The 12241-nt window shown below is 46.1% G+C and overlaps 1 protein-coding gene across 1 annotated transcript in view; it reads left to right on the top strand.

Annotated features, from left to right (window-relative positions):
• SEC31B (SEC31 homolog B, COPII coat complex component) overlaps positions 1 to 12241 on the top strand; it is a 35607-nt gene that overhangs the window by 9928 nt on the left and 13438 nt on the right. Inside the window, 9 exon segments of the mRNA XM_063607856.1 lie at positions 2874 to 3069; positions 3283 to 3378; positions 4335 to 4423; positions 4425 to 4470; positions 4811 to 4953; positions 5958 to 6057; positions 6177 to 6338; positions 6883 to 7017; positions 9879 to 10109. Of these exon segments, the coding sequence (XP_063463926.1) occupies positions 2874 to 3069; positions 3283 to 3378; positions 4335 to 4423; positions 4425 to 4470; positions 4811 to 4953; positions 5958 to 6057; positions 6177 to 6338; positions 6883 to 7017; positions 9879 to 10109 (1198 nt within the window).

Raw genomic sequence — 12241 nt, 5'->3', positions numbered from 1 at the left:
TCTGGGAGAATATCACACTGTTTATATCATTGACTGAGAACATAGCTGCTGTGGGTAAATGAGGTGAGAGACCAATGTGTGGTCTGCTGTACCTTACCCTCTCTATACACTGAGTTTCTGGCTCTCTGGAGTGGCCCCCATAACCTCTGGAAGAACCATCCTCAAGTAACATGGAGAAAGTAGAGGATCTGTCTTCTGTCATTCTACCTTTATCTCAATTCTAGTTACTTGGGGAGCACTGTGTCCTCTCTTTGGGGGCCTTCTGTAAGGGACAACATCAAGCAGAAAAAAATCATTTGTGTACTTCTCTCAGTTTTCCTGTTCTCAAGACTTGCCTTCTTTCTAGAGGCATTAAGATAATAGAGCATGGGTTAGTTGTTGGATAGACCTGAGTTTATATCCCAGCTCTGCTACTTGCTGTCCTCTTGGACGCTTTATCTAACTTCTCTGAACCTTTTTTTCCCACTGTAAATTGAGGATTCATAATAGATGCGTAGGCATTCAGAAAAGTAGCTTTCCTCTCAAACAACCAATGCTCCATTCATTCTCCAGCTTGGAGTACTGCCTTAATCACTCTGTTTGACTTCTAGGGAGGCTTGAGTTTCCCAAGTTATTTTGGCTTGAATGTGGACAAACTCTTTTCACTTTAGTTCACTAACATGAAGCTAGGATTTTTTTTGAAAAGAATCTTACTAAGAAAATGAAATAATCCAAACCAAAGGAATGAATAAATCATGGAAACAATTTATACAGCAGATATTTCTTTCTTTTTTTAAAAAATAGACATAGGGTCTCACTTTATTGACCAGGCTGGCTTCCATCTCCTGGGCACAAGTGATCCTCCTGCCCCAGCCTCCTGAGTAGCTGGGATTATAGGTGTGAGCCACTGTGCCCAGCTAGACCACCTTTTTTGTTTTTCAACTTTTTATTTTTTAAAAATCCAAACTTACAGGAAAGTTGCAGAATAGTACGCACCCACCCATCTCTTGTTCCGTTTTCATTTGCAGAGTAGAGATGGGAACACTCCCTGAGCACCCTGAACCATCAAGTCTCCTTCCTCACTTAACTCCACCTAGGTGTTAAGCCCATTCGCCCAGGTTTGCTCTCTATCACAACCTATTCAGGCGCCAGCTTTACCCTTGCTAGTGATGTGGTTAACCACAGAAATGTGCTTTCTATATGCATACAGAAAGAAAATCATTTTGTCACACCCTGTATGTGGCAAACTGAAGTAACTGCCACTCTGAAGTAACTGCCCTCTTTTCCAGCCCTTTGGTGACTCCCCCTTGAGGTCTCAGGTACCTTTTACTGTGCTCTGTATGTCATGTGTTCCGACCATGCTGAGGTCGCAGCACCCTCTGCATCTTCATGTGGGTTTTTCACTGGACATACCCTCCGCTGGTTCCTGTGTGACCTACTGTGGGCTTCTCTAGCTACTCAGTTGACATGCCCTCTACCCCTGCTGAGCTCCAGTCCTTGGATGACATGGCAGCCTCTTGAGCCTGTATGGAAAAACATCCTTCTGCTATATTAAGATCATTGCAACCTTAGAAAACAGCCTTTCTGGCAGTAGCCTCTTAGCTAGCATTGTGTTGGCTCTGCTGTTTTGCTTCAGATGCTGACCTGGTCTGAGCTGGTTCTCCATACTTTGCCTCTGACCACTTGGCTCTGCTCCAGTGACTGGCCTAACAAGTTCCTGCCTATCACCTACTCAGTTGCTTTGCTGACTGTTCGCAGGGAATATTTCTTTGCAGTTGGAGATCTTGTAACCTCATTTGGCATGATATCTGGCTTGTCCAAAGGGCTGTGGAAATGTCCTTGGCTAGCAGCTATGAAGTGAGAGACAGACCACCTATGAGGCTTCAGGGATTTCACATGTCTTCCGTAGGGGCTTTGCAGAGGACCCAAACTTGTCTAGAAGGGATCCAGGGATCCAAAGGGATCTTTTTCTCTGGGGCAAGACATTGGCATTATCTTGTTAGAAGCATCCTCAGAAATCCAGAAAAGTATTTCCTGAGTGGGAGTGTATCCTTTCATGCCTCTGTCTCCAGGTCTGGCCCTTTGCAGCCACATGGCCACTCCAGTGGGCCAGCCACATGGGAGAGGCATGGGGTGGGGAGGCCATTGGGTCTTTTCTCGTTTCCAGTTTGAGAGTGAATTGTTGGTCTAGGGAGCCTGCTTCTAATAGTTACAGAAGAGTTTGGATCTTTCTCTCAATAGGAGACAGTATTTTATGATGTTAAGAGCTCAGGCTCTGGAATAAGATGGGCCTGACTTTGAACCTTGACCCTGCTACTTCCTAGCATTTATCCTAAAATGGGGATAAAATTACTACCTCTGTGTATAGAAATTTTATAACTTCTTTGTGCCTCAGTTTTCTCAATTGAAAATGGAAATAATAGTAATACTTCATGAGGTTGTTAAATGTTCAGACAGCTAATACACCTAAAGCACTTAAAACAGTGTCTGATACATAGCAAGTATTCAGTCAGTGTAAGTGGTTGCTATTATTACCTGACTATTTGAGTTGTGAGGATTATGTGAAGTAATCTATTTGAAGTATATATCACCAGCCTATATAACCCCAATGTTAACTTAAAAATGTACATATATATGTATATATATACGCCTCCACACAACTCAGAGGCAGTGGCTTCCTGGCTTCTGGTGTAACGTAGATGAAACATTTTTTCAGAGAAAGGGCAGGACTGGGCGGAGGATACATCCCTTCTGTCTGGGAAATGAAGGAGACAGGCAAGTTCCAGCTAGGGGTGGGGCTGCCTGCATAATGGCAGAAGCTGACAGAGATGCCCATCCTGTGCTTACTGACATGAACCTAAGTTTGTACTGATGCCAGTTCCTCCTCTTTATAGGTTTCACAAGCTGGTCTGGGGGAGCTTTGGCAGTGGGCTTCTGGAAAGCTCCGGGGTTATTGCAGGCGGCGGGGACAATGGCATGCTTATTCTATACAATATGACCCACATCCTGTCTTCGGGGAAGGAGCCTGTGATTGCTCAGAAACAGAAGCACACGGGGGCTGTCAGAGCCCTCGACTTTAATCCTTTCCAGGTACTACATTTCAGTTAGTCAAACATGGCCAAGCCAGGGAGCAACAGATCTGAGTGGAAGCATTCATTTGTGGCCTCCAGTCTGTAACTCTGACCCCTTTCCAGGCTGTTTCAGGGGAGGCTTTTGATAGCCCCAAATTTGGGCTTCTTTCCTCCTTTCTTGCTCTGTTTCTTCCTAGGGTGGTATGTCTCCAAACACCTTTTATTCATACAGGGCAACCTCCTGGCTTCAGGGGCCAGCGATTCTGAAATCTTCATTTGGGATCTGAATAACTTGAATGTGCCAATGACCCTGGGATCCAAGTCACAGGTGAGCAGCACCCCCACTACCCAACCCTGGAGTGTGCAGCTGATTCTCCTAAGTAAAAGTCTTGAGTTCTGGAGCCAATCGGAGCTCAAGAGATATCAAACTTTACCACTGGAGGGCAATAAAGCTCCACAGACTAACATGCTACCAGCCAGATAAGAGTTAGGATGGCCGGTGGGTGGAGGGTGTATATGGGGTAGTTGGTTTGTGCTCATTACTCGTTCTAAGAGTTTCTGGGAGGCAGATGAAAGTTGGGGAGAGCAAAAGACACCACAAGAAGGGATGGGAGTGCTGTTTATCACAGTAGAGCTTTCGCAGGGTTGGGTAGGGCATTGGGCCCAGCAAAGAGGGAGCAAGAGTAGGACCCCAGACATACCATTGTCCTTTTTATGGAGGGGGAGGGTCAGCTTTGTTCTCCCTGTATGTGGCTCTGCCATGCAGTTGGGGGTCTGGTCTTCTGTCTTGGAGAGCCTGTCTGTCAATCTGTAACTGGGCCCATCTTTTTGCTTCCTGGCCTTTTCTCTTTCTTCTGTGCTTACAGTATCATGAGGTAAGTTAAGTTTCAATTTGATAGCATCTTGTGGTTTTTCTCTCGGCCTCACTCTCTCTTGGGGTCTTGGGTATCTGTTTTCCTCCCTCCCTCATCTTCCTCCTTCTCTCCCTCTTTTTTTGTCCTAGACAAGAGGGCTGTTTTTTAAAATCTTGACTCTATCCTCTTAGTAAAACCTTGGGTAGGAGTAAAACTTAAATGTGCCTGCCATCCCCTCTGCTTCTACACTGATACCCTAAAGGATCCTCCCTGGAAAATTCAACTCCCAGCTTCGCAACACTGTCTTAGTTTGGGTAGCCCCATGTCTATTCTTGGACTTGCTGTGGGTGGCTGGGAGCAGTGGAACAGCAGATGTCACTTTGTCCAGGGGGTGACAAGTTGTCATCTTTCTGTCCCCATCCTGCCTTAGCAGCCTCCAGAGGACATCAAGGCACTGTCTTGGAACCGGCAAGCCCAACACATTCTGTCTTCTGCTCACCCCAGTGGCAAGGCAGTTGTGCAGGAAGAATGAACCTATCATCAAAGTCAGTGATCACAGCAACAGGGTGAGTATTGGAGGCCAGAACACAGGCTTGGGCTCTGGCTTCTCTCTCCTGCCTAGCAGTTAGAGCTGCTCTGCCCCAGGCCAGAGTCCTGCTTTCAGCTGTCGGACATGTGGAGTCAGCCGCTTAGCACATTTCCTATTGAGAGTGAAAACTTAGGGAAGCTAAACAGAGCTGATCTGGAAGCTTCTGCCGTTCCTTACTTATTCCTGGCCATCACTCTCTGATGCCTGTGGTGTTCCCAGTCACAGAAGAGACAGAAAACTTGCTCTCAGAGTGGTCCCATTTCAACTGGGCAAAAGAGTCAGGTTACAGCACCCATTGGGATCTGCTTTGTTCACAGATGCACTGCTCAGGCCTGGCCTGGCATCCTGACATAGCCACCCAGTTAGTGCTGTGCTCAGAGGATGATCGACTTCCCGTGATTCAGCTGTGGGACTTGCGCTTTGCCTCCTCGCCCTTGAAGGTGCTGGAGAGCCACAGCAGGTAGCATCTCAGACGTCATCCATATCCTTGGGGGGATGGTGGATATAACTGGGCTGGGTAGGAGGCAATGTATCCCTCACTTTAGCTACTAAACATTCTCCCTGGCTTTAAAGCCATTCCGGTCAACATATAGTCACCCAATACCTACTCCAGCCTTAACCAAGAGTAGGCCCTTAGACCCTGAGGTTATGGAGAGGAGGCTGAGATTCCATCTAAATTCCAGAGATGGGAATGGAATGGGGTAATGAGAAATACTGGAACCAGTGTTTAGCCTCCAGGCTCTGATATGAGGATAATGTTCATTTCTTTAGGTGATGAGCTTGCCTCCTCCAGGATTTCTTCATAAAAACAACTTGACTCCTGTCTATCCTGTGGAGGCCTCTATCCAGCCTCCACAATCTCTTCTTTCTAACCAAAGGGCCATGGTGCCTTTGTATCTCCTTGGGGACCTTTATTTTTTTAGACCAGTTCTTGCTCTGTCACCCAGGCTGGAGTGCAGTAGCGTGATCAAGGCTCACTGTGACCTCGATCTCCTGGGCTCAAGTGATCCTCCCCGCTCGGCCTTGCAAAGTGTTGGGATTACAGGCATGAGCCACTGTGCCTGGCCTCCTTGGGGACTTTAGATGGTTAGGTCTTTACTACCTCCTGGGCTAAAAGCACCCATAGTGATGAGTGTTTGTGTGATTCATACTGATTCATAATCTCTACTGTCTAATCAGTGAAAAGAAGCAGGTCATCCTGCAGTGATCTAAGCGCGGCAGAGTGGTACATTGCATAGTGCACAGGCTCTGAGGTTTGGTATGGGTTCTGACTCTGCAACTGTTGGAAAGTTACTTAATTTTTCAAAACCTCATTTTCTTCATTTGTAAGATAATATCAGACCATGCATTTTATAGGGCATGGATGGTCTGATATGCCCTATAAAATGTATAAAAGACATATAAGGCACCCTACTCATAGTAGGCATTCAACAAATGCTAGTTCCTCTTCCCTTCTCTTTTTAGGGGGATCTTGTCAGTGTCATGGAGCCAGGCTGATGCTGAGCTGCTGCTCACTAGTGCTAAGGACAGCCAGATCTTGTGCCGGAACCTGGGGAGCAGTGAGGTAGGCTGGCCCTTCTGTGGGCATGCTGGGATGGGAGAGAGAGGGTAGAAGAATCTCAGCTGCAGCCATGTGTTTTGGGTTTCATGGACTGTCCCTAATGGTGTGTTCCCTCATATTAGGTGGTATATAAGCTACCAACACAGAGCAGCTGGTGCTTTGATGTGCAGTGGTGCCCTCGGGACCCTTCAGTGTTCTCTGCTGCCTCCTTCAACGGCTGGATCAGTTTGTACTCTGTGATGGGTAGGAGCTGGGAAGTCCAGCACATGAGACAGGCTGACAAGGTTTGAAGGGCTTGGTAGAGAATGCTGGAGGGAAGGGGCTGTCTCTGTTTGTGGGAGAGAGACATATGGCTTGAGAAGCAGAGATATTGGAGATTGGGAGACCAGGGCCCGGGGTTTGGGAGGGCTGCACCTTTGCCCTAGTGCCCATCTTCCTGAAAGGATGTCAGTTTCTGCCACAATGTGAAGAAGGCCTTCACCTTGACTCTTGTTATTGGATGGGCCCTGTAGTATTTCAGGGACCGTGGGACCCCTTTGCTGGGACAGTTATTTCAAGAGCATGACTCTTATCTTTCTCTCTTCTATAGATCCATTTTGTGCCACACTCCATTGTAGACTTTGAATGTAGTAGTCTTTCCAAGAGCCTACTTGCATGGGAGTCCCACCCTCGCTACCACTCACTTCCCCATGCCCTGGAATATGGGAGTCTGACCTTTCTAGGTCAAATTGGGTGTCTCAAGGATTCCTCCCAAAATGGAGTTTGTAGGTGGAGTTCCTGACTAAACTGCCACTTTAGGATGGCGATGCAGGTGTCTTTTCCCCCCAGATCTCCTCTTCCTTCAGCAAAGGCCAGCCTCTCCCACCACTGCAGGTGCCAGAGCAAGTGGCACAAGCATCACTGATACCTCCCCTGAAAAAACCCCCCAAATGGATTAGAAGACCAACAGGTGTTTCATTTGCTGTAAGTGTAGTGGATGTATAGGTGTGTGTGTGTTTGTGTGTGTGTGTGTGTTTGTGAAGCCTACCATGTGCCCAGCATGGAGCTAAGTTTTGTAGCAGACGTATTCCCACTGCCTCTGTCTCAGAATGGATCCCACTTTACCTCTCAAGGAGAGAGTTACTATAGCTTCCTTCTCTTCACTTCACCCATTCTATATCTTCTGCCAGTCCTGTCTAAAAGGAGCTGACTGTCTTAGAACTCTTGGTTGTGGAGAAATAGCCTGAGATTCCATCTTTTCTCTAACCCTTACGTGTCTGGACTGGTAGTAAGGAACTACAAAGAAGGCAAAAAAAAAAACCGTTTTATTCTGTCATTTCTCTGTTCAAAACGTTTGAGCCTCCCATTGCTTTATAGACAAGGCTAAATTTGCACAGGGCTCCACTTACCTTTCCATTTCCGTCTCATTCTCATATGTTCTCTATGTTCCAGTTACATATGACTTCTTTCTGTTTTGTAAATAACTCCTCAACTCTTCCTGTCTCTGCTTGTACCCTAACCTTCAGCTTCTCTCCTGGGCCCATTGAATGCTACCACAGCCTTTCAAGGCCCCTCTCTTAAATACTATCTCCTCCTTGATGCCTGTCTTTAACCCAAGTCAAAATTAACCTCTCTCTATAATCCCACAGACTTATACTTTGGTAACGATACATTCTAACTATACTAAAGTTATTTATATACATATATGCATATTACCCTACTAAGTAATAGACTCCTTAAGGATAGGGACTATGTCTTGCCGATTTTTATATCCCCAAAGCGGTGCTTCACAAACTATTAATGTGCATCCACATCACTTGGGGATCTTATTAAAATTCAGAAACTGGTTCATTGAGTTGGAAGTAAGGCCCAAGATTCTGATTTTTCAGCAGGCTCCCAGTTGATGTCCTTGCAGCTGGTCGGAGGACTAGCACTTTGAATGACAAGGCCCTGAAGCACTTGGTACAATGCTTTAAATATTAGGTTTGAATTGAAAACAGATGTATAAAAGCGGAAGTTCTTGTTTTCAAAGCCAACAGTTTTACTGGGGAGGCAAGACTAACACATTCAATAGGCTGTGAGCTTAAAAAGAAAAAGAAGTAGGGAGGTAAAGAATTCTGAGGTCAAGAGGCCTGAATTCTTATCATAGCTCTGTCATTTATTAGCTGGGTAACCTTGAACAATTCATTTAACCTCTCAGGACTTAACCGTTCTTATCGGTAAAACAGGGATAGTGATGCCTGCCCAGAAAATTAACATGAACCACAAATAAGAATATATGTACACACTTTGTAAAACTATCAAGTACTATATAAATCAAAAGTTAAAATGGTTTTGTTTAGCACTAATCTGTGGTGTAGATTTTGTGCTGCAGAAGTCACGGTAAATAAGAATTCTGACTGGGAGAGTTCATTAGGAGGTGGATATTGGGAAAAGAAATGGTGAATAGTTAGGGAGTAAAGCAATAGTTATCAACGCCAAATAATCTGTACAACAAACCCCCATGACACAAGTTTACCATATAACAAACATGGACATTTACTGCATTGGAATTTTTTTAACCTAAAGTAAAAATTAAAAAAAAAAAAGTTGTCGGCCAGGCGCTGGTGGCTTACTCCTGTAATCCCAGCACTTTGGGAGGCCGAGGCAGGTGGATCACCTGAGGTCGGGGAGTTCGAGACCAGCCTGACCAACATGGAGAAACCCCTGTCTCTACTAAAAATACAAAATTAGCCGGGCGTGGTGGTGCATACCTGTAATCCCAGCTACTTGGGAGGCTGAGGCAGGAGAATCGAGTGAACCTGGGAGGCGGAGGTTACGGTGAGCCGAGATTGCGCCATTATACTCCAGCCTGGGCAACAAGAGCAAAACTCTATCTCAAAAAAAAAAAAAAAAGTTGTCAGCCTTGGGTACACATTGGAATAACCTGAATAATTCAAAGAATACTGATGCCTAGTCCCACCCCCAGAGTTTCTGATTGTATTGTCTGGGGTGTGGCCTGGCAAGTCTGGATTGTTCTCCATGTGGTTTTAATATGCAGCCAATGTTGAGAACTGCTGGAGTAAAAAGGGTTTTTCTAAGGTCCTGTTTTGTGCCAGATGCTTTATATAAGGCATCTAATTTAGTGAGACGGATACTCCAGGTGGGGGTGTTGTGGGTAAAGGCACAGAAGCAGGAACACACCAGGCATTTTAGGGATGTGGAGCAATTATAATAAACAAGCAGGGAGAGAGATGCTGGGAAAGATAGGTTTGGCCCTGATTTTGCAGAGGTTTGTGCACTGCAGGAAGGGGAGCTTAAGCTCTTTCCTGTGGCCTTGTGAAACCACACAGGCTCCTGAATAGCAGCAGGTTGGTACAAGCAATAGAGGGATAGTCTAAGGCTTAATTAGAGGAGGGAAAAGAACAGAAGGCTAGCAAACTATTTTAGTAATCTGGGGGTACTGGCACTGGGAATGGGATGGAGGGGACCTGCATGAAAGACAGTGAACAAGAATAGGTAGGACTTTGTCGTTGCTTGGCTATAGGGGGTATGAAGACTTTGCTAATGCTGAGGTATTTAGCCCAGGTGACTGGGAGAATGGTGGTACCAGGACAGGTTAGCAGAAGGTGAGTATTGTGTGGTGAAGTTTGAAGTGGGTGGTCCTAAGAGTGCAGAAGTGGTTTTGGTAGGGAGACGAATTCAATACTAAATTCCTGATCCTTTTCCACCCCCCAGGAACTCTCTTATTTTATTTATTTCCTAGCCTAGGGTCAGCCATTAGATAGCCTTCTCTGTGAATCTGACTTAGTGTTACTTTTTGACTTGAAGGTATAACCTTTACCCTTCTTGCTTTTCCTCACCAGTTTGGAGGGAAGCTGGTTACTTTTGGCCTCGCCAGCACCCCTGCCCATCTGGTGCCACAGCCTTGCCCCCACCTAGTCTTCATCAGTCAAGTCACCACAGAATCTGAATTCCTGATGCGATCAGCTGAGCTGCAGGAGGCCTTGGGATCAGGAAATCTACTGAATTACTGTCAGAACAAGAGCCAGCAAGCTTTACTGCAAAGTGAAAAGATGCTGTGGCAGTTCCTGAAGGTGGGAAGCCTGAAGGCTAGCTGCTCAGAAGTGTCTCCCCAAAGCCTGGAACTCCAACCTCTGTCAACTGCAGGAGAAGCACAAGCACACTGGGACCCAGATTACAGAGGCCTTAACTCCCATTAGTTTTTCCCCCACGCTATACCCACCATCTGGACACAAAACGTTCACCCTTTACCAGAGGCTTAAAGGCCATTTGGGAAGAGGCTAGGAAAGATGGGGAATACACGAGATGTTTTCCTTTGTTGCTACTATGGCTGATGTCCTAGGTACTTTACCAGGGCCAAGGCAAAGACCTTCACGGTATCATGCCAAAGGGCAGATAAGGTAATGGGAAGGAAGAAAAAAGGGAGGAAAGAGAAAAAGAGGAGAAAGGAAAAACATTAGTTAGAAGGACATATTGTCATAAGAAGGCTTTGAGTTGGTTTCAAGTAACCCAAGGCAAGTCCTTGGAGTGGGTCCTAGGGTTCAGGTGCCACTGTACACTGGAGGCATGGGTTCAGTTCCAGTTCTCATTTAATTTCAAGTTTCCTGTGACACCAGGAGGAGTACTATACCTATCAAAGGAAATGAGCAAGTGAGAGATCTGAAGGAAGAAAGGGAAGTAGCTGACTGGTCAGTCAGTGGGATGATTGTGCAAATTTTTGGAATTGTTTAGAAGAAAGCAAAAAGGATTGGGCCTGTACCAGGGCATCTGAGAGGGACTTGAAATTTGAGCTTTAGGCATAGTAGAGCTTTATGAAGGTGGACATCAGGAAGTTAGAGAAAGAGGATTTGAGAAAGATCTTGACTATACAGTGAAGCCAGAGAATGATGTGGGAAGAAAAGAATAAGAAATGATGCTTTTGTCATAAGCAGGATACAAGTTCCAGGAATGGTGAGATGGGAAAGAGAGGGAGTGGTCAGGAGTTCAGCCTTTACTCCGCTAAACAAAGGAGACAGTGGTACCTATAGGACAGAGGAACCTATAGGACAGGGCATTCTGGGTTTTTTTGTTTTTGTTTTTTTGAGACAGAGTTTCACTCTTGTCGCTCAGGCTGGAGTACAATGGCATGATCTTGGCTTACTGCAACTTCTGCCTCCCGGGTTCAAGCAGTTCTCCTGCCTCAGCCTCCTAAATAGCTGGGATTACAGGCACCTGCCACCACGCCTGTATTTTTTTTAGAGACAGGGGTTTTTTTTTTTTTGTATTTTTTTTGTAGTAGAGACAGGGTTTCACCATGTTGGCCAGGCTAGTCTCGAACTCCTGAACTCAGGTGATCCACCCACCTCAGCCTCCCAAAGTGCTGGCATTATAGGCGTGAGCCACCGCGCCTGGCCAGGCATTCTGGTTTAAAAGCTACCCAAGAGCTGTCCATCATGATGGTTCCTGGTTGGGTGTGGTGAACATTTCCAAGGGAAGGGCATGGAAGGAGAAGGGTGCCCAGAGAGACTATGAGAAAGGTATGGTTAGAAATCATGTTTCAGTGTAGAATAAATTAAGGGCCTGGGACAGCTAACCAAGATTACGGGGGCTTCAGAAAGGTTTGCTCCTTGGTATTTGGGACATTGAGTGGGAAGCTGACTTTGTTTACTGTACCTGTGCAACTTCTACCAGAGGTCTTCTCAAAGAAACATTTAGACTCACAAGGCTGGGTGCGGTGGCTCACGCCTGTAATCCCAGCAATTTGGGAGGCTGAGGTGGGTGGATCAGCTGGGGTCAGGAGTTCGAGACCACCCTGGCCAACATGGTGAAACCCTGTCTCTACTAAAAATACAGAAAATTAGCTGGGGTGTGGTTGAGGGCGCCTGTAATTCCAGCTAGTCAGGAGGCTGAGACAGGAGAATCACTTGAACCCTGAGGGTGGAGGTTGCAGTGAGCCGACATGGCGCCACTGTACTCCAGCCTGGTCGAGACAGTGAGAGTCTGTCTAAAAAAAAAAAAAGAAAAGAAACATTTAGACTCACAAGACTACTGTAGGCTACACTTAGCAGCAGTCTCCTCGGAAGGATATGGGATAGGGACCACAGCAGGGTAGCATCAGGCAGGTGTCTTCTGTGGGAGCCCTTTCAGCAGTCATGCAGTAATTCAGAGTTCTCTTCTTCAGCCCCCCAGAGACAGCTCAGGTGCAAGGAGATGAGACTATACATCA

The sequence above is a fragment of the Pan paniscus genome, chromosome 8 (genome assembly GCF_029289425.2).
Source record: "Pan paniscus chromosome 8, NHGRI_mPanPan1-v2.0_pri, whole genome shotgun sequence".
In the NCBI taxonomy this organism is placed as follows: domain Eukaryota; kingdom Metazoa; phylum Chordata; class Mammalia; order Primates; family Hominidae; genus Pan; species Pan paniscus.
The sequence above is the reverse complement of the archived record's forward strand: the minus strand, read 5'-3'. Positions and strand labels throughout refer to the sequence as shown.